The 22232-nt window shown below is 47.3% G+C and overlaps 1 protein-coding gene across 1 annotated transcript in view; it reads left to right on the forward strand.

Annotated features, from left to right (window-relative positions):
• BMP7 (bone morphogenetic protein 7) overlaps positions 1-22232 on the forward strand; it is a 41627-nt gene that overhangs the window by 14163 nt on the left and 5232 nt on the right. Inside the window, exons 2-4 of the mRNA XM_063172606.1 lie at positions 10215-10407; positions 20629-20777; positions 21921-22118. Coding sequence (XP_063028676.1) covers positions 10215-10407; positions 20629-20777; positions 21921-22118 — 540 coding nt within the window. The remainder of the gene's footprint in view (positions 1-10214; positions 10408-20628; positions 20778-21920; positions 22119-22232) is intronic.

A 22232-nucleotide genomic window follows, 5' to 3' on the forward strand; every position in this document is an offset into this window, starting at 1 on the left:
GGTTTGGAACTCACTCTCCAGACACCAGAGGTACCTTTGGCCATTTCTGTCTGTTTTGTGTAAACACATCAGAGATGCTCAGGCAGTGACCATCCCAAAATTACTGACTCAGGCTGTTTAATATGAATAGTAGCTAATTTATTTAAAAACTTATTACTTTGCCCCAGTGTAGATACTGGAATGCAAGGGAAAAAATTTTGATCCTGTTACATCTCTGCATGATCAAATCATTGCATTGAAGAAAAAGTATTAACAAGATTTGATTTTAATTTGTGTGCCCTCTGCACGTGCCAATTGCAGATGGAGGTGCCTGTGCCCCCAGCAAGCTCTCATTTTCCTCTAAGTCCTTCCCTTGTGGGCTTTTCTCCCCATTTTGTTTGCCTGTGGCAGTCTCACAGCGCCTCTTATCTCCCCTGGCTGAATCCACTTTATTTCTGACCAGATCTGCGCAGCTCTCTCTCCTTCCTTGGGGATGTTTCCATTTGCTCAGGGTGTGCAAGCAGTCAGGGCAGGCTGCTGGTTTTTGCATCAGTGATATTTGGAGACCTGCTCAGTCTCAGAGCAGGTTGCAGGAAGCACCTTGGGCCCCATTTGTCAAGTGTCTGGACTGGGGGATTATTTCTCTCAATAAACCTTATTGCCACTTAACTTTTCTCCCTCTTTGTGCTCTGCAACCTCTTCCCCCCCTGAGACACCCATTACCCTCCTGCTTTCTCCTCCTCCCTTTTCTGTGCTGTGGCTGCCACCCCAGCCTGATCCTCATCAGGAATTCTCCCCAGATTGCCACTATCTCCGTGACCCTTGGATGCCCTGGCAAAACGTGTGACTTGCAATTCACACCTAAGGCTGGCACAGCTTTCCTGGGAAGCTGGCCTGGCCAGATGCAGCTCCCCGGTTCCTCAGCCTTGCTGTCCCCTGAATGACAGTCAGCGAGCAGTGTGGTGTAGCCATCATCTCTGCTCAAAGAGGGAAGAGAAAAATGTGCTCCTGCATCTTCACACGCCTCCCACAGCTGCGCCCAGAGGGTTTGGGGGATGTGTTAGCATGCCTCTGCTCTCAGGCTGTGTCGTTCCACACTGTGCAGACAGAGAAAAGAAAGCAGGAGCAGTGAGGAGCTTCTGCCTGTCCTTCTGCTCAGTGCTCAGTTTGCTGCAGGGACATTTCCAGGGCAGGGTGTGGAGCAGAGCTGAGGCGCTGTGCATTCACCCCAGCCTGCCCTGGTTCCCTGCAGGAGCTGCTGCCCAGGTGCATCCCATCCTCAGCTACACAGAGACACAACAGCCCTGCTGTGCTCTGTCAGGGATGAGCACCAGCCTGGCTTAACCCAGATCCCAGAGCCAGCACCAGAGCTTGAGACATCTGTGATGGCCACAGCACTGCCCAGCTGGGGGGACACAGGATTTACAGCATCGGCACAGTCCCCGGCTTGCCCCTCTGGAAAACAGCCACCCACGAGGCTTTGGGAATGGGAGAGCACAGTCCTGGGCTTTGGTCAGCACTGTCCTGGCTTCCCCCTTTGCTGTGAAAGGAGGAAGGGAAACAGGATCTGAGAGCCTGGAGAGGGAGGCCCTGCAGGAGATTTCCGTATAGGGGATTCCAGGAGGATGAAGGTAGAAATAGAGGCAGTCTGTCAAAAGGAATAAGTTCATGGACTCCCATTTTTTTTTCTTTTCGCTGTCACCCCTCCCTGAATTCTCCATTCCCTCACACGCTGAAATCCCACAGCAATCCTCAGAGCATTGCAGCAGCTGCAGCTGGATTGCAGCTCCATGTGCTGCTGTGTTTCACGTGACAGGGCTGTGAATTAGGAATTCTGTAGAAACACAACTCTTCCCTGCTTATTTAACTTTGCTTTCCCCAGATACACACGCAGACACAGCAAACAGCACCAGGAGTCACACCACCATGGGTCTGTTTACTATTAGGAGAGTTTTGTGTTCTCAGAGCAGTCCCAGGTGTAAATTTTTCACAATACCTTTCATCTCGTCTGGCTCTGCTTTCAGCAGAGAAAGCACAGCCTGAGCGGGCACCCATCAGGGCACACTCGGGAAGGAAAATGGATTACCTGTGCTTAACCTGCCCAGAAACTCCATGGATGTTCTTGAAAATGAAATGGTTTTACCATCCAGCATTGCTCAGAGTGTCTGCAGAGAAATCCCAGCAGGGAATGTCTCTGAATCCAGACAGCAGCATGCACGATTCCCTCTGTCATTTCCTCCCCAGTGGCTGTTTCCCCCTTTGCCATCTACCACACTTGGGAATTTTAACTTAAAGGGCTCCTGGGTGACACATGGGGTGAGGAGAGGATGTGGTGGCTCTCAGCATCCTCTGGTCCCCACACACATTCCCTGGTGGCTCCTGGGGCAGCAGGTGGCTCCTGCCTGGCCTGGGTACCACACTGACCCCAGCACTGGGGGAACACCCATTTAGGAACACCAGGAAGGGAGAAACACCCATTTCTGTCCTGAGCAGCCCTTGCTAGCTGAAGTTTGACTGAGTCAGGAAGAACTTGCTGCTGTTTGGGAGATAATTAAACCCATCTTCCCTCGCCTGGCTGTTTGCACACGCACAATGATACCATTGTTCAGAGTCATGCAACACACATGCTGACATTAAAGTGTTTAATCTTGTACTACAGTATTCCATTATTTTTTGGACATCTGTACATGATAGAAAGGCTTCGTATTAAGGGATTTGTTGACAAAGAAATGGCTAATGCTGATACATGTGTGGACTGAAAGGATCTTTCCAAGTTGTGTTCTGCAGTAGGGAGGCTGCTGCTTCCCAGGCCTGAGCCTGGCACAGATGTGATATGCACTGTTGCTATTACTACTTTTCAATTTATAACAAGGAGTCAGTGTTCAGAAGAATTTTGGAAGCTCCCTGCTGGGTTTGTGGCTAGGTGGTCTCGCTGGCAATACCAGCTCCATGCTGAAAGCTGAACAAATGAAGTGATGGCTAAAGGGAGAATATTAACTCCAGAGGGCTTTTTTTCCCCTTTCGAAGCAAAAATGCTCACCCCAGATCACTTTGCAGAGTGAGCACTAAAGAATTTCCAACTTCTGGGTTTGGGGATAGGGATTTATGGAGCCTGGTTTTCATCTTCTTGGAAATTAGTGCATTAGTGCTTCTCTCCACCCACGGATGGGGCAGGACTTTGCCCTGGCACACGCTGAATTGACCATGCAAGAAAGAGTTTATCACCTTCTCCTCCCTGTCCCTGGCTGTAAAATGGGTCCCTGAGCAGGGAGCAGCTGGGTGCAGGTTCCCTTCTGCTGAGCCCTGCCCTGGCTCAGAGCAGCCCCTTCAGCAAAGGGCACATGGGGACAGAGCACCAGGGCAGGGCTTGGGCACACGGGGACAGAGCACCAGGGCAGGGCTTGGGCACATGGGGACAGAGCACCAGGGCAGGGCTTGGGCACATAAACCCAGACCACCAGGGCAGGGCTTGGGCACATGAGCCCAGAGCATCAGGGCAGGGCTTGGGCACATCTGGGGGTGCTGAGCCTGTGGCTCAAGGACAGGCTGTGGTTTCAGAAGTGGCAGGATGGCAGCAATCCCCGGTGATGGGATGCATTAATGGGTTATAGAAAAACCACAGACTATTTTTCTAGTAAGCTTATGTCACAGGTCAGAATCTAGGCTGTATTTGTTTTTCCTTGGGTTTCTCCAAAAACCTGCACTAGCTTCTAGATGACTTGGAGAGCTCCAGCTATTCCATGTAAAAGGCCTGCCAAATACTGTTTTTATCACTCTTTAAAAAAAATTTTAAAATATATCCCATCACACATCCCAGGACATTTGCTCTACTCCATTTATAGAACTCCCAATTTATATTCTTCAACTATTTCTCCAATTATTTCTGTAACTGCTGCTTTAGCTGCCTAATGTCAGCATGTAAATCACGAAGCCAAGAGAATGAAACAGATGAAAACCAATCACAGAACTTTGCATTCCCAAATTCTTGCCATTATAAATTTCCTGCCACTGCCCCTGTAACTCTTGCTGTCAAGGACAATGAGGAGGGAAACATTCCCTTTGCTGGCTGTGGCCTGGCATGACATTATTGCAATAATCTTTATTATAGTCCCCCTTCTCCTCAGAAAAATATAAGGACTGGCCTCGCATTTCTTGCTCAACCAGGCGCCCTGCTGAGCCCAGTGGGCTCTTTCAGCTGCACAGACCGCTGGATCCTGCCCCTAATTGGTTTCCTCCTTCTTGAACCCCAGCAACATAAGGAGAAAAGGCCTATATTTCATAAGTGCCATGGTTTTATCCACCAATTTAGAGACAAAGAAGTGCAATTTATAGAGGGAACATTTAATGCCTGTTAATTAGGAGCCCATCGAGAGGTCTCGAATTTGGCATCCCGAAAATTTACAGCTCCATTTCACAAGCACCACCAGCAGGCCCGAGCCCCAGGGGTGAGCCTGGCCTCCCTCCCTCCGTGCTGGGAGGTCCCTGCTGCTCCTGCCATGCTGCTCTGGGGGCTGGCACAGGCCAGGAGCCACCCCAAGGATCATCCTTTGGGAAAGGGGACATTTCTTTCCAGCTGGATGCACTCCCAAGGGAGGCAGGAGATAGGAGTAGTGGGGCTCAGGTGGAGCTGGTTTCTGGGATTCTATTTTCTGGGAATTTCTGCACTGAAATGATGCAACAGAGCTCCTGAAGCTTTGGCTTCAGTCTAAGGTAGTGACAATGAAGGGAAAGAAAGGTAAATTTTCTTGGAAAATCCAAACAAGACTTTGCACTGCTGGATGCAAATGTGTCAGTCAGAGTTTAGAGATCCAGCCTGGATCTCGGGACAGTCCAGTCTCAGCCACCTCTGAAGAAACAGTGCCCATTTTCTGTAGCTCTGCAGCTGCTGGAGAGAAAGCAAATAAAGACTCTCCTACCCTCTAAACTCACCACACAGGTAGACTCTGAAAACCTGTGAGACCTTAATGCCAGAGCCTGGCAGATTCTTTTTGGCATTTGAATTTCTGTGGGGTTTCTCAGGCAGCTGCTGGTGGCTCAGCAGCAGCCTGGCTGAGAGGCTGAGGCAGGGGGTGTTGTCTTTTGGAATCTATTTTCCTTTGACTTATCTTTCAGTCTCTGGAATTCAGGACCTTTAATCTATTTGAGATTAAAGTCCTTAACAAATCCCTTCTGGCCTTTTTTGGGAGTGAAGAAGTTACAGACACCCTACTGCACATTCCTTCTGGAGCCTTTTTCCATTGTAAATGAGAAACAAGTAGCTCTAATTGTTGTAAGCACTACAATAAATGAGACAACTGCTCTCAAAGTGCCTTATAAAAACAATTAACATATTATCAGGTGAAAGCGTTAACAAGAAAATTTAAGTTTTTACTTGTTTATATATTCAAAGTGTGTTCTAAGTGCATCACCCAAATGTGCCAGGGAGGAAGAGCTGTGGAATTACCAAAGCTTTCCCAGTTTGGCAACCTGAGAACAGAGACTATTCGTCTGATGTTGAGTTTCTTTCTGAAAAGCAGTTTTTTGGCATCTTCAGAAAACAAGAGAGTAAAAATACCTAAGCAGGGAGATTGGCCTCCTGTGAAATCCATTGAAATTAGTGAAAATATTTCTATTGACTTGCCTGGCATCTAGATAAGCTCTTTAATTCTTCAATAATAATTATTTTTAACACTGTCATTCAAAAACACTGCAAGCTGTGCCTCGCCATAATCCCTGTGTCACGAGGCAGGCCTGGCCACCAGCAATCCCTGACACCACCCCAAAGTCCAACCAGGTTTGCAGAATTAGCTCAGGGTGGCTTTGCCCTTGCCAGCAGAGATTCACAAAGGGGCTTCAAAGAGTTGGAGTTGGTTTATTTCTAACCTCAACATACTTTGCTGTGAAAATGACCAAACGTGGGATCAGCTGAAGTTTCCAGTTTTATGCTGATGGGGTGCTAAACCAGGACCTCAAGGTTTTCTGTCCAACATTATTTATTTGGTACAGGCTTTAACTGTATTGCTGCAAGTTCCAAATTTCAGCAGCCACACTGTTTCATCCCTGTCTGCTGATGTTTTTAAGTTCTGTATCTTCAGCACACGCCACGACAAGCACCCAGTATTTGTTGACATTTTATCTCCAGCTTTCCCATATTTTTGGATCTGATACCTGGCTGCCTCACACCTGAGCACATGTGCCCATCCTGTTTGCTTTAACCATCCCTGGAGTTGCACAACTCTGTCCTGCCCCCTCTTGCATCACCACCAGGCCACAACAGAGCCTTGGAGACACAAAGGACTTCAGAGGGCTGGGAGCCCTCTCAGTGTCAGATAGAGCAGCACTCAGATCCTGCTCAGATAGCAAGGCCAGGCTTTCAGAGGTGCTGATCTGACTTGCATGTTTGTGACAGGTGTGGCCAAGCCACTGATAACCACCAGCCTGAGATATTCCTTGTTTTGGCTGCATCTCCTTAATTGTTCCCCCACGATTTTTGGTGTCTTACTTATTTTCTCGTGCATCTGATGTCCTCCCCCATCCCACAGCTCCCACTGTCTCCACCTTTCCCAAGGACTGTGCCAGGGGGAGTGCCTGGTGATCCTCATCCACCATAGCCCCAATTGGCTGCCACACTCACCATGCCAAGGGTTATTTCACAACAGCAATTTTAGAGCCCTGTGTTAAATTAGACCTTTTAGTTAGGCCAGATTAAGCCCTGTGTTAAATTAGGCCAAATTGAGTTAGAATTTGTCTGCAGTGGCTGTGCCTCCAGAATGCAATGCTGCTTCTAAGAATGAGGAGAGGCTCACACGCATCACCTGTGAGTGACTTGGGATTGTTTTTTAGGGAGAGGAAATGCCCTGTTTTCCCACAGTCAGGGCACACAGTCTGTTTCATAGCAGAATTATTTTTCAAGGGTGTTCTTCCTTTTCCTATTTTACAACCTTTGATTGCACATCCAGAGCTTTGGCTTCCTCTCCAAGCAGCTGCCTTGCCAAGGCATTTGAATTGTGAGCTGGAATTTCCAATGTTTGAAATTAGCATCTGAGCTAAAACCATTCACCAAAGCCTTTGGGTAGTAGATTTGTGAGAACTATGAGCCTGGGACAAAGATGAGTTGAAGTTCTGTGGGCAGAAGGGCTATGAAGCATATCCAGCAAATATTCAAAATGCTTGATGTGTTTTAAGGGAGCATTTAACATTAATTTAATGGTGAACAAACAGCTGAGATTAAGTCCTTCAAGGATGACCAAAAAGTTCTTCTTATGGTCATTGTGTCAATAGGGATCATGGATTTTATAAATCTAATGGAGGACCTACAAAATCACATCCAAAGATGCAAAGAATTGCAACTTTGCAAGATGCAAAACTACAGTCACATCCAAAGAATTGCTGCAGCAATTCTCTTGAACTGTTTCAATGAACACTTAAAATACCACTATTCCCCCTTGTCTTTTTTCTTAAGCTCTCCCCCCACTCCCCCCCTTGCAACTCCTCAGGTAATTAACTGGAAATGACCCAGTGGCAGCATTGTCAGAGGTCTAACACCCATCAAACCCAGGAAACTCAGGCTCCTTGAATGCTCCCCTGCTTACCCCGTGCTGTTGTGCTTAGGGTATTACAGGGGTCTGCAGAAAGTGCTTGATCAGATATACTGTACCACATGTTCCCAAATACCAGCACACAGCAGCAGCACTTGGGGATAGGATTTCAGCCTTCATAATGAAGAGTCTTGCTTTTATGAGTTCGAGTCAGACCCTTAACGTTATTTTAACATAGATTTTGGTGTTTAATTATGTAATAAGATTTACTGCAGTCATCTAACAGATGTTGATTCAGGGTCAGTGTTTCTCATAAATTAGTTCTGAAAGGATTTGTTACTTCTGGGTCAGCAGATAGGTCCAGAGTGCAAAGAAAAAGGGGAAAAACAATAAACACTGAGTTGAAGGGTTTCTTGGGATTCTTTCTTCAGTTACATATCCACATATTTTCATGATCTTAATGACTATAGCCACAGGAATGTTTGCTTTAACACTAAAGATGGCTCAGGCCAAAACCCTATATCCAAACATCTGCAAAGCATGGGAAAGTTCAAACTTTGGGGCTCTTTATTTTATGACCCTGGCTGTTAATTTTTCATACTAACACGACACATTTTTTCTAGGGCTCAGCAGTAGGAATTGCTGTGACCTTTAGCAGCACCCCAAAAAGTTTCATCTTCATGTGCTTGTTGTCAGACCTTGTGTATAAAGTGCAGCTAAAGGCCAGTGTTGGTTGATGTAGTTGTCATCACACACGTATTGAAAAGCTGCACCCACCTTCCTCTGGAAATTCAGCCTTCCCATGTCTTTGGAAGCAAATCATGTTTGTACATCCTACTGCTAACAGCTGCAACTAAACCCACCCTGCATTATACTCATTCTTCTACATTTGTGGTTAAAGGAGGGATTCCATATTAAAGTATTTTTCATTCCATTATAATTTAGTTGCAGATAAATTCCTTTAAAGCTGAAATTATGCTCTTGATATTTTTTTCTGCTAGGAGTACTTTGGAGGAAAGGGATTGAGGCTCGTTTAATAGTGTTGCTAGCACGTCCAGGGCAGTTGCAGCCTGCCAAGTCTTTCACAAACACTGGTGAATATTCACAATATTCCTCCACATCAGGGTATGAGACACTAAATGTTGCCCCTGAGATGTTTTAGCAGAGGTGCAACAGAGAGCGCTCAACACATAAAACCATTTGCTAAACTTAACCACCTTTGCCTTGGAAAGTGCAGAGGTTTCATACCTAAAAAGCTCCTCTAAGATGAATCCCAGCTATGAGTAAGAGCTCTGAAGCATTTCCCTGAGCAGCAATCACACAGTGGCAAACTGGACTCCTCACAGAAGGGATGTGAGAGAGGAGGAAGAGTCCATGGCCAGGGGCTGAGCCTCAGCCAGCAAAGCAGCACTGAACCTGCTCCGTGCTTGGACACAGCCCCGCTCCCAGAGCCTCCCCAGCTCTGTCCCTGCCATGGGGACACCCTGACCATGGACTCACAAACCCTGAGCTGTGTTTGTGCCACGCAGAGCTGTCAATTTAAACAGCGCTGTCCAGAGCCACGCTTGGAACTCCTCTTTTTTCAGGAGTAATTCCCTTTAAGTCAATGGATTTACACAATGGATTTGCTGCTGCCAGAAGCAAATCAGGCCTGTAGGAAGACACACATTCCTGGCCAAGGAAATCTCAGAGCTAACTACTTGAATTGTGCACTTGAGCTGCAGAGAGGTCAAGTGGACAGACGACAGGACTGGGACTTATAGGAAGTCCCTGGTTCAAACCTCAACTCTTAAAATGTCATGCGTTGTGACCTTGGGCGAGTCAGTTCATCCCCTTACAGCTCCGTTTCCCCCTTCTCCTTTGTCTGACTTGTCTGTTTAATTTGGAATTTGTTCCAAGAAGGGTGCCTAGCCTCATGTGCTGGGCTGGGGCACTGACACCTCTCCTCCCCCTTGCTGCAGGACTGGATTGAAGTCTTTGTTTCCTCCCAACACTGACCCCTGCTTCCGTGCCACAAGCAGGGTTACAGGGGACCACCAGCTTCCATCAGGGGACAGGCAGGCCTGTCACCCCGTGGGACAGCACACATCCCAACACCAGCACTTGTTATTTCACAGTGAGGGTTGGGAGGTGGAGGGAAGCCCTCACTTTGAACAGTTTCTTCACAGCCCTGACCACTACAGATCCTTTAAAATGAAAGCTTTGACCCTACAGAGAGGAGCCGTGAGCTCGCGGTGAGTTCAGCTGGCACCAAATGTGGGTCACTGGCATGAAAAGCCTCGAGGGCTGGAATTTGTGTCTATAGAGTGTGGGTGTGCGTGTGTGTGACTGTCAGGAGCAGAGCCAGGCCAAGAACCAGCACTCCTGAAAAGCCCCATCTGTTTGTCTCAGCTCCTTCCCACAGCAGCTCGGTCGCTATCGGTGGCAAATGTCCAGAGTCACTTGTCAGGCACAAAGCTGCCAAAAATCATTAAAACACAATGGCCCCCTGTGCCAGCCAACTGTGAAACTGTTCCAAAGGGAGCCTGATAAACACATATATGCCCATAATAGCCCAGATAGAGGCAGGTATTTCCTCTGTGCTTTGGTGATCTGAGCAGCCCCCGAGGTGCTGCCATCAGATATTCCCGCCCTTGTCTGTTGTGGCAGCTCTGAGGGTGTTTGCTGGCGAGGGAAGGGGAACAAAGCAGGTGCCTAATGGGCTGTTTTCTGTTCCAGTGGAGCATGACAGGGAGTTCCACCACCAGCGCTGCCACTACCGAGAGTTCAGGTTCGACCTCTCGCGGATCCCCGAGGGGGAGGCGGTGACGGCGGCCGAGTTCAGGATCTACAAGGATTTCATCCGCGAGCGCTTCGACAACGAAACCTTCCAGATCAGCGTCTACCAGGTCCTGCAGGAGCACCCGGGGAGGTGAGGCACCCACGGGGACACCCTGCCGAGGGCACAGCTCCCTGTTCCTGCAGGGAATCACAGCCAGGGCTCTCAGAGAGCCTGGGGCCATCAGCACAAGGGGCTGCGTTTGGCTTTGGGGCGTGCAGGGGATCCCAGAGATCCTGCTGCAGCAGCTCCTGAGTGTTGTGATGTGGGCACAAGTGCCCTGGGAGCCTCCCCATAGCCCAGGGAGCATCCCCAGCACTCCTGCTCTGCCCTCTGGGAGTGCTGGATGTGTGTTAGTGCAGAAAAACTATCATAAGCCAGGAATATCTCCAGATTTCTGGAAGAAATCCCCTCCTTCATCCTGCCCCTGATGGATCCTGAGGTGGCAAACCCAAGGAGAAATGCCCTGGGAGCCTCCCTGTGTTCCAGGCGGCAACCCCACCATTCCTGCTCTGCCCTCTGTGAGCACTCAGTAGCCTGGTTGTGTGCTAGTGCAGAATAAGTATCATAAACCAGGAATATCTCAAGATTTCTGCAAGAAATCCCTCCCTTCGTCCTGCCCCTATGGATCCTGAGGTGGCAAACCCAAATGCTTCCTTTGGAATTGTAGCTTAATTGGCAAACCCAAGGAGAGATGGCCTGAGAGCCTCTCTGTGCCCCAGGGAGCATCCCCAGCACTCCTGCTCTGCCCTCTGGGAGCACTGTGCCATGTGCTAGTGCAGAAAAACTATCATAAACAGGAATATCTCAAGATTTCTGGAAGTACTCCCCCTTTCCTCCTGCCCCTGATGGATCCTGAGGTGGCAAACCCAAATGCTTCCTTTGGAATTGTAGCTTAATTACCAGCCCTTATTATCAAAGGCATTCAAGCTCCCTAATTAACAAAGACAGATGACACCATGCTTTTTATATTGACTGATTGTTTTGTATGTGCAAAACTACAAGATGAGCTATTAAATCCCTTCCAAGCAATTATTAATGTATGCCAAGCTCCCTGACAAATCCTCCAGGGAACTTGAATAAGAACATATGTTCAATTTTCTCATCTGGTTTTAGTTCCAATTAATCAGCAATCGCAAACCACTTATCAAAGGCACTTAGTTTCATTTGCACAGATTTCTTTCACATACAAATCCTACCAAAAGTGAGATTGCATTTATTTATGTGAAAAGTATTTACAATCACATTCTTGTCAGAAGTTATTCTTTAGGACTACTAAATATGGGCTAATAATACTACAGCTCTAATTTAGGTTTATGAAAAGAGAAACACAAGGGATTCAAAAAGTGGAAAGTCCAAAAGGGTAAGAAAAAAAAAGTATAATCAGGACTCTGGCTTTATAGTTTTATAAGAGCTAATAAAAATGCAGAAAAAATTGAAATATGTCAGGAAACCTTGTCAACTTTTTCTTAATAGTGAGAATTTCTGCCGGCTTTGCTGGATAGTAAAAATATTTAACCACTGGTGTGTTTTCTTCCACATCTGAAATTCTGATTTTATAGCTTAAAACTCATGGTTCTCCTGGCATTTCTAATGATGCAATTATTTGCAGTGTTTGGCGACTGTGCTAAAATGAATCTATTTTTATCAAACAGTGGTAATTCAAACTGTGCATTTTAACCAGGTCTTCCTTAAAGGAGAAGGCACCAAGCCAGAGCTGTGCACAGGCCCCATCAGATGTCCTGCTCACCCTAAGCATTTCAGTTTATTCCCTCTCAGGCCACGCCAGAGGCAGCAGCCTCCCTTTGCTGCATTTCTTGAGAGGGTTATTTAGGTGCCAGCCTGCAGGGATGGCCTTCCAGTCTTGGGAAGAGCAGGAACTGTAGATGTGCTGGCAGAGGAGGCACCAACACGAGTGCCAGGGCACTGGGGAGCTGCCAGGAACCTGTTCTGGGGTAAATGACCTTCCTCCCTCATCAGATGCCAGGGCAGTTCCCCCTCAGGTCCTGATGAGTGAGGTGCCCACTAGGAATCCTACTGACAGAGATCTGATATCTTAATTTTACCATGGTGCATCCAAAATGTTGTTACAACTTTGTTTAGAGAGGATGGGGAGGCACTGCTGGGGAGCAGCAAATGCTTCTGCAAACTCTCTCCTCCACTAATTCCTGCTCCTAAGGGAAAATAAATGTATGCAAAGGGTGGGCATATACATCAACCACTGTCTGGAAGAGGTGAGGAATCTTGCTAATTATACAGATGTTCCAGCCACAGGACTAGATGCAATTTTACTGCATCATATTCACCACAGCAACGCTATTTTTAATGAGTGCTCATGCATATTCCCCTTTTGCATACATTTTGGCACAGGCTGTGGCGAGTTTTGAACAGTTTGTCCTGAAAAAATATTCCTGTTGGTTTGGATTGACCAAAGGTAAAAATATTGTCCCTACCATTTGTAAAAATATTTGCTCTTTTTCTGCATTTTTCCACTGACATTTTCCACCCGGCTCTGTCACAGCCCAGTCATCCAAGTCAGTGTGTCATTGGGCAAGTGCAGAAAGAAAACAAACCCTCTCCAGTGTTGATCAAAAAACACCCATTGACTTTGATGCTTCCTTGGCTGTTTGTCTCATCCTGAGCTCTGGAAAGTCAGCCCCATCTGACGTTGTTAGCAACAAGAGCAAAACAAAGCCAAGCCCTCCGCCCCACGCAGGCAGGGAAATCTCTGCTGCCTTCGGGTTTCCTCCTGCCAGGGCTCTCCTGACACAGAGAATTGCCTTTTGAGAGCTGACCCTGCAGTTCTGCAGGCTGTGCAGCGCCCGAGGCACGGCAGATCCTGCCAGGGGCAGCTCAGCATCCTCACAGAGCCCAGAGCAGAACAGCTCCCAGAGCACAGGGAAAGCTCGGGCTGAGGGGAACTGGAGAGATTTTCCTCTGTGGGATGAGCTGCAGGCAGGGTTTTCAGTTAAACCACACAAGAGCCTCCAGTTTGGAGGGTGTGATGGTGCCCTCAGCTCACAGAAAGCAGAGGCATGAGCAGCTCAGCAGTTAATGGCTTCACGAGTTCAGAGAGGTTGGAGGGATCTAACCAGCAACATCTCCTGTGTGCGCTTCATTGTCAGTGAAAAACACAGGCTTAGGTGTTTCCAGAGCAACAGCTGCACCCCCAGCAGGCTGCTCCTGAAATCCTGCCCCTCAGCAGCTCAGTGTTTGCAGGGTAGAGCCTCTCCCCCATCCACCTGCTCAGCCTAACAACCCTGGCAGCAAAAATGAGGGCCCAGCCCTCCCTTTGCTGCAGAGGAGATGCCACTCATGACTTTGCACTGCCAGGAATTACATCTCTGTCAGACTGAAGATATTGTTACAGGTGTTTGTAGGAAATCAGGCTAAATGATCAAATATTCTTTTTCACTTTTCCAAATCTTTCCTTGCAAGGCAAGCTCTTCAAACTGGCAGCATCTCCTCGATGGAAAGGCGTGCACAGCATTCTTTAGGCACACAGCATCAGCTATTCACTTCAGGCAAACAAGTACATTCATGAACAAAAATGTCCCAAATATCACAAACACTGATGGTGTTTTAACTGGTATAACATGCCTCAAAGCTCTCAAGTGCATAGCTCAAAGTCCAGTGAGTCATGTCCAACTCCTGTTTGGACGTCATGGCTCACTCACCCAAAAGCTTGGGAAGGTGTTGGACAAAGCCAGTGCCTGGCTTGAGAGCAGCAGGACATGCAGTCCAGGTTTGAGGTGACAAACTCCTCAGTGGGAAGGAGGCCATGGGGAGCCTGGGGCTGCTCAAATCTCCTCCCCCAGAAAAGGAGGGAGAGCAAAGCAGATCCCAGTGCTCAGTCAGGGCATCCCCCTCAGTTAATTACCCTGCAGAAAAAATGCAGACTGTAGAGATGCCCTAAAGCTCAGAGCTCCATCCTGCTTTTCTGTCTGCACCTTTTGAAGCTGAAATACCTCATCCCAGAGTTACATCTCCTATTTCGTTGGACCCAGCTCTTGCACTGCAGAGTGAATCCCAGCCCCTTTGAAGTCGATGGGAGTTTTGTTACTGGAGAGAATAAAACCAGGTACTTGACCAGCCTTTGGTAATTGAAATGTAGTTGTTACATGTTCACTTTGTGGCCATTATGGATTCCAGGGCTTCAAAGGCAGTGATTTGAATGCTCATGTTACCAGCCCTACAGAAAAATCAGATCTTGCAGGATGCATTCCTGGGTTTGACTTGCAGCTGGAACCCTTTAGCCTGAGCTTCAAACTACAGCACTGCTGCAGCAGATCAAACCTGAGCCCCTCTCCAGACCCCTTTCTGCCATTCCCTGGAGTCTGGTTCCATGCTGTGGGTTGAAACATGTAATTCTAGTACCTAAGAAAGGCTTGGGCCCACCCAGCCCATAAAGCAGATGTGCCTTCTTTTTGGGGCTTTTTTAAGTGCCAGTGTGATGCCTGTCCTTTTTCCCATTTTTTTAAGTGCCACTGTGATGCCTGTCCTTTTTCCCACTTTTTCAAGTGCCAGTGTGGGCATTCTGAGGATGGTGCAGCACAGCACAGTTGGATTTAATGATGTGCCCCAGCACCATGACAATACCTACAAATACCAACAATTAATTTGATTGTAATTTTTGGTGATTTATCTGCAATTCAGTCATTTATCTCTCAGCAAGTAACAAGGGAATGTGAGCACAGAGATCCTGCAGCTCTCCAAGAAGAGACTGTATCTGGTTTTCTCATTCAAACCAGTCCTAAAAGCCACTGCAGCCTGCAAAACCTTTGAAAAATCTTGAACTCAGCAAGGCACAACTCTTCACAGGCACCTGAGGAGCTGCAGGAGGCATTCTGCATACCCCAGTGGGTCCTTGCTGGGGAAGTGATGCACTGAAGAACAGCCCCTCAATGCTGAGGAGAAACAGCTGTACAGAAAGTGTCAGGGATATGTGTAAAACCTCATTTCTCCCAGCACTGTTTTTACAACAGGCTTCATGTTTAGGAAAGATGTTGCTTCTCAGTAACAAACTCCCATTGCCACTTTTAATCAGCCTCTGAGATGGAGATCTTACCCTTCACCAACACTGTCTAAGAAAGGCAGCACAGCTACTTGAATCACAGAAAGCAGAATTAAGAATCTGCTGCAATTTTAAAGTGAATTTAATTTTCCCCCTAGATTCAGCAGAATTTACACAGATCTGTTTCACTACCAGTACAGCCAGTTTTCAGGCCAACCCTTGGAAAACACCTCCAGCAAACTGAATTCCTGCTGTGGACATCCCTTCACCTGGCAGAGCCCCTGGGCTGTGCTTGGCTGCTGGCTCCTGCCTGGGGGCACGGGGAGAGCTGTTATCATCAGTGGGGAGAGCTGTTATCAGTGGGGAGAGCCGTTATCAGTGGGGAGAGCTGTTATCAGTGGGGAGGGAGGGGGGAGGATAAGCAGGGGATCCCAGGCCCAGGGCAGGGAAGGTGTGGGAGGAGGGCTGCACCAGGTCTGTGTACAGAGGGTGTTGCAAACGTGCCAGGGAGAGGCCCAGGGAGATCCTGGGGCCCTCTCAAAGTAGGAAAGTCTGAAAAATATTTTCCTAAGCTTGTCTTTGGACAGCTGCAGCTGACTTTAAGCAATGACACCAAGCAAGCTGGAATCTGGATAGGGCAGGTTTTTAATCCAAACAGATGTCTTCTAGCCCCACATCTCCTCTCACCCTGCCAGGATGTCCTTTTTGCCTTCTCCTCCCTCCACCTGCTCAAACTTGAATGTGAATAACCCATTTCCCCATGCCAGCTCTGTCCTTGCCCTGTGCCTGTGACCCAAACAGCCCCTCTAGGGTCAGAATATGAGTTGAGAGGAGAGGATTGTGCTCCTGCCTTAGACACTGTGGTTTGCATGCTGAATCAAAGAGAATTCAACATATCCATGCCTCAAGTGTTTCCTACTTTAAAGCAGAAGCAGGAGGGTTAAGCCACATTTGTAAAGCCATCCCAAGGCTGTTGCAAGGTGCCTCTGTATGGTTTCTGTTTAAAGCACTGATGTTGGAATTCCTGCAGGTAGAGGGGGGGATCAGGGCAGCCCAGGGATGCTCTTTGGGCTGAGGAATCCCCTGTCCCTGATGCTGCCAGGATAGAGCCAGGGGAGCCTGGGGGCTGCTCCCAGCACAGCCTGGTCACAGGAATCACCTTGTCTTACAGTGTGATGGAAATTGCCAAGAGTCACCCTCACTGTCCTTTTTCCCATTTATTTTTATCCCTCTTGGAAGTGCTCATTCGTGTTTACTGCCACTTGTAAGCAGCAGCTTGAAATGACAGGGGGGACGATGGGGACAGTGAGGGAAGAAAACAGATGTAAAAGCAGGGACTGTTTGGCAGGACTGGCCTAAAATAGTGCAGACCTTACAACATTATAGTCTATAAATGCAGAGTTTTATCTCCTGTTCCCTTGCCAATGCAGAATTTCTGTCTCTCATGTTTTCATTCATGTTCTCCTCATGCCCCAGCTCACCAAGGTAGGTGACTGGGGCAGATGCAGCACTTCTCATTTTAGGGTATATTTTTAGTGTTTATGGCGTCAAACCAAGCTGCATCCCAGGGACTGAAAAAGTACCCCAGCAAAAAGCAAAGAAGCCATAAATACTATTTTCACAAAGCTTCATGGTTGTTAATCCTTTCTCTTATTTCAGAATTGCCATGTTGCAACAATTCCCTTTATCCCACACCTTCCCTTCCCTGCCTTATTCTCTTATTTCTGTGCTCACCCCCACAATCCTCACTTCTTCCAGCCCTTTTCTCTTCACTAAATATTTGTGATCCCTCTCCTTACCACCGTCAGCCCTTCCACCTCCATAGCTGCAGCTGCTTCCCAGACACGACCTCACATGCATCCTGCCCAGCCACCCTCACGCTGCAGCGCTGGTTACTCAGCCCTAGCCCAGAAAACAAGTTCACTCAGGAAGTTTCACAGACCACACAGCACTTGCATGACCTGTAGACAAATTTTTTTGGGAGTGCTTTCTAACAGGAGGTGACTCTCCTGTCTGGCATCCAGTGTGAGACGCTACCAAAGACATCAGCAGGCAAATGCCAACCTCCTGTCTTCATCTCAGGCTCCACTGAGAGCCTGGTGCTGGAGACAGGCGAGCAGAAAGCCCCAAATTTTATCATTGCTCAAAGCTCTGACACTCCCGCTGATGTCAGTTCTTTGAAGGCTGAGCCATTTTGATGTGGTCTCAACAGAACATACTTGTGGTCTGGACCCAGACTTTGTAATTTATGTAACTCTAATCTAGACATTAACATTTCCATGTCCCAGCCTAATTTTTCTGTAAAAGGAGGATCATGTGCCTTTCCTATCTCTTGCTCTGGAAAAAGAGCAAGTACAGTTTCTTGCATGCACTGAAATTCTAAAATTAAGGAGCTGAATGCAGGGCCAAGGAACCAAAGGGGTTTTTTGCCTCCTTGCTGCAGAGCCATCACTCACACTGCTCCAGGAACATGCTCTGTGAGTACACAGCGTGAAATTGAGGTACAGCAGTGAGATGTGCAGAGAAACCTTTTCTCTTTGGGCTCAGATCTTTATCTCTCAGCTAAAACCCAAAGCAGCCCTATTAGTTAGACTGAACCAGCACAACCTTCTGTGACAAGCCATTAGATGGGAGCCCTCAGAATAAATGATGTTTAATTCTTAGCAGAACAACATTTCTCTGCTCTGTTTACTGTGTCTTGTCCAACAAGGATATCTCGAGGGCTGGCTGCCTATTAGCTGGTGATTTAATGCTGTTTGCCTGTCTTTGGAGAGCAGGACATTCCACTTAAAGGAGGTTTTCTTTTTGAAAAGAACGAGAGGTTTCTTTTCATCTGAACAGGAGCCACATCTCAGGAGCCTCTGTTTGCAGCCCCAGTGTGGTTCTGCATCCCACCCAGAAAACACTAACCCAGGAGTGCTTGACCTCTTCCAAAGGGCATCCAACATGGGGCTTTTTGGGGTCCAAATGTTCCAAGTGTGTGTGGGAAGGACATTTCCCTTCAGTGGCTCCCTTTGATCTCTCTCACTTCGGGCTTCCCCTCCAGGCCTATTGTTTGCACATTGCTGTAACTACAGGAAAACAAATGTATTATACAATTTCCCAGACTGACTCACCCTGGTACTTGATGCCTCTTGTAGTCTGCTTACCCCTGATTGCATCATGTCAGCATGGGAAGCTTAAAATCTGTTTTTTCTGAGTAATAATACTGCAGTTGAGCAGTAGCTAAAAACAAAAAAAATTATTATGATTGCTACTATCATCAACCTGCAAACTACAAGGGGAGAAAACCAAGCAAGCCAAATCCCTGTTAAACCAAACCTTGTGTGAATCATGAGTTCCAGTCAGGGGCCAAGCTGAAATAATGGACTATGTGAATAAAACACCCTTTACTCCTGGAAACTTGGCCTCAGCCACTGGGACGGGCCCATCCATGCAACGGCCCGGTCCCTGGCTCCTGTGGGATGTGTTTGGGTCAGTGTGGTGTAAACAGGGCAGGGTGGGAGGTGTCCTGCGCTGTGAAAATGGGGCCACCGCTCCTGGGTGGGGATGGAACCCCGGGAGAATTGTCCCCTGGTTGGAGTTCAAGCTTCTTGCACTGCTGTAACTAATGTGAGTTAAACCCGTCCTGTTTAACTGCAGATTTCCTGGGAGCAGAGCTGACCGAGCTCCCAACACCTGCCTTGAGCACTGCTGCCCCACAGCCCCTCCTGATCACCCACCATGGCCCCAAACATCCCCTGAACGCTCCCACAGGATCCCCTCTGCCTTGGCAAGGAGGTGGTGCAGCAAGTCTGGTGTAGGGCTTCTTCCACAAACCAGAGCTTTGCTTGAAAGCAAGCACTGATTGCACCCTCAGCAGCGCTGGCTCTATATTCAGCCATGGGGTACCCAAATCTCCCCTGCTTTAGGGAGGAAACACAGAATTTTCTTCCTGAGCCTTGTGCCCACGTGCTCTGCAGGAACTCACTTCAGAAATTTAATTTCATGCAAGCCAGCACAGTCAGAGGTGGGTGGTGACACCCCTTAGCCCTCAGAAGAAAGCATCACCTCTTACACATTCTGGCCCACTAAGGATGAGAGGAAAGATAAACAATAAAAGCATTGCAAAAAAAAAACCCCCTCCATTCCTGTTCTGTGTGGGACAAAAGCTTCTAATTTCTTGGTATGCCAAAGGGGAAAGAATCACTAAAAGCTGTGAGTCAAAAGCCCTTATACCAACAGCTCTCCTCAGATTCATTTCTGATCGCCTGATGTTTCATGCAAACAAGAGGCACTGTGTAAACCAAGCTGAATATACATATTTGCACTGACAAATCTATAGTGACCGAATTCATAAGGCCTTTTAAAGCTTTGAGGATGTGATTAAAGGGTTTTTCAAGGATAGTTCTTCATTCAAAAGGATATAATTACACTTGAACAAGTTATCGTGTTTGTTCACTGCAGGCACAAAAGAGGCTCTTACAGGACTTGTCTAGACACTTCCACCTTATGTCTTTGTTCTTCTTTTAAAGTAATTTTTTATAAAAGTCTTGCAACAGCATCCATTTTTAAATCTGAGTTTTATCTCCTTTTCTGATAAAACTCCTTCTTTTACAGAACCTCTATTTTCTCAAATTTTAATTTTTCAGAAATATGCCAGGAAATGTCTTGTAAGTCTGGAATAATTCCACCTTTTTCAAAAGAACAGAATCTCTCTATTTAGGATCTTTTCCATTTTCTGATATTATTTCTTCAGCTAGAGTAAGCCAGCAGTGGCCTTTAAAAAAAAAAACACCCAAGCAATGAATTGAAGAAAGATTGTGACCCACAGCAGTGCAGAAGGTTATTGCCTCAAACAGTTATCTGTAACCTCAGATGAGCCAATTTAAAAAAACCTATTACATATGATAATATATGCACACCATTGTTCCAGCTGCCTTGCGCCAACACTACAGTTATGCATAAAAGTCAGGAAATTATGTGTGGAAAGGCTAATGAGCAGCATTGTCTGCCCAATTACCGGATTTGCATATGCAAACAGTAATTCTGCAGATCTGGGCCTGCCAAAACTTTTTTTGAAGTTTCACCAGGAGCTCAAGGTTAACAGCAAAGTAACCCCAAACCAGCTCAGCTCTGCTTCAACCCATCCTCCCTTTTTTGAAGAGGATAGAGGAGAAGTTCCACCTGAGGGTGATGGGAGGGGAACACAAACCAGCCCAGCTATTGCTGAAATCCCAACCCCTTGTGCTGCCTAAAGGATGTTTGTGGGGACTCCAGTGGAAATCCTGGCTAAGTGGGAATTCTGCTCTTTGCTTCAGGGATTCAGATCTGTTCCTGCTGGACTCCAGGACGATCTGGGCTGCAGAGGAAGGGTGGCTGGTGTTCGACATCACCGCCACCAGCAACCACTGGGTGGTGAATCCCCAGCACAACCTGGGCCTGCAGCTCTCCGTGGAGGGCATTGATGGTGAGTGTCACACCCCAGCAGAAACCAGGGGCTGTTCCATGATTCACAGACAGGGGAGGCAGTAAATGTCATAGGCTGTAAATACAGCAGGATTTTGATGCAACACTTTAAGCTCGGGCAATCCTCAAGGCTTTAAGTGAAGTAAAATAAATATCAAAGTAAATCAACCTCCATCCTTTCATTGTATCTGCTGCTACATGACCTATAATCATGAAGCAAATACAGTCTATTAAAAATATAATCATCCAAAATAAATGAACTGAGAGCCCTTTCCCCCCTCTCTCTGGTCAGGCTGCCTTGCAGGGCTTCTCCAGGAAAGTGTCAGCTGTCCTTTGGCATTTTGATTTGTGCCTGACAAGGCACAGCTCTGACCTTGGCTAAAGGATCACAAAACCATAACTTGGATTTAGCAGCAGCACTCAGTAGCTTGGGACAGAATAATCCTGGATATCACCTCTGCATTGCACAGCAGCACCCAGACATCCCTCAACAGCAACAAGGAGAAACATGAAATTTCCCACTGACACCCTGTCCTTACCTTTTTTGTAAATAATTTATTTAATTCTACAGAGAAACCTACTAATTCTACCAAAAACCAAATTATTCTAGAGCACAAGGATGATGATGAAATCATGATGATTATCATGGATGATAATCAGAGTTTTGTACAGAGTTATCAGGTATGGCGATGGCAAGATGCAGCAATAAGCAAAATGCCTCTAAACATTTGTTTCTCTCAGCTGAGCTATATCTGGAACTCTGTCAGCATTTCATACAAGGCATTTTTATTTTAAGCTAATAACCTTCCAGTGGGAATTTAGCGTTCCTATGGGTTGAGTTTTACGGCTCCTTTTATAGGATCACTTCAAATTATAGGTTGGTGAACTTGAAGAAACCCCTCTAAAGAATGCAGGAAAAGCTAATGCTGAGCGGATTTGGGCTAAAACAATTATGTGCAGGACTAGTTAATGTAACTTTTACACACGTGAAGTTAGCTGTGCTGAGCTGCTCGTGTCAGAAGCAGCTTTGCCCGTTAAGGTCTTTAGAGGGTGGAGGGCATTCACAGGAGTTATCCTGGGTGCTGCCAGGATGAAACCAGGATAAAACCAGGCCAAAACCCTCACCGGTCTGTCATTCTTGCAGGACAAAGCATCAACCCCAAGCTGGCGGGGCTCATTGGGAGGCAGGGCCCCCAGAACAAGCAGCCCTTCACCGTGGCCTTCTTCAAGGCCACCGAGGTGCACCTGCGCAGCATCCGCTCCACGGGCGGCAAGCAGAGGAGCCAGAACAGATCCAAAACACCAAAGAACCAGGAGGCATTCCGGGTCTCCAACATTGCAGGTACAGCACAGCTGCCTGCGAGCACGGTTCTGGCTCTGGGATGGTGTGGGAATGGTTTCTCCCATGCTATTTGTTTGTTGTCCCTCTGGTCACTGGTTTGAAAGGGTGTGGGGT

This window comes from Melospiza melodia, chromosome 19, assembly GCF_035770615.1.
Source record: "Melospiza melodia melodia isolate bMelMel2 chromosome 19, bMelMel2.pri, whole genome shotgun sequence".
NCBI classification, from domain to species: Eukaryota; Metazoa; Chordata; class Aves; order Passeriformes; family Passerellidae; genus Melospiza; species Melospiza melodia.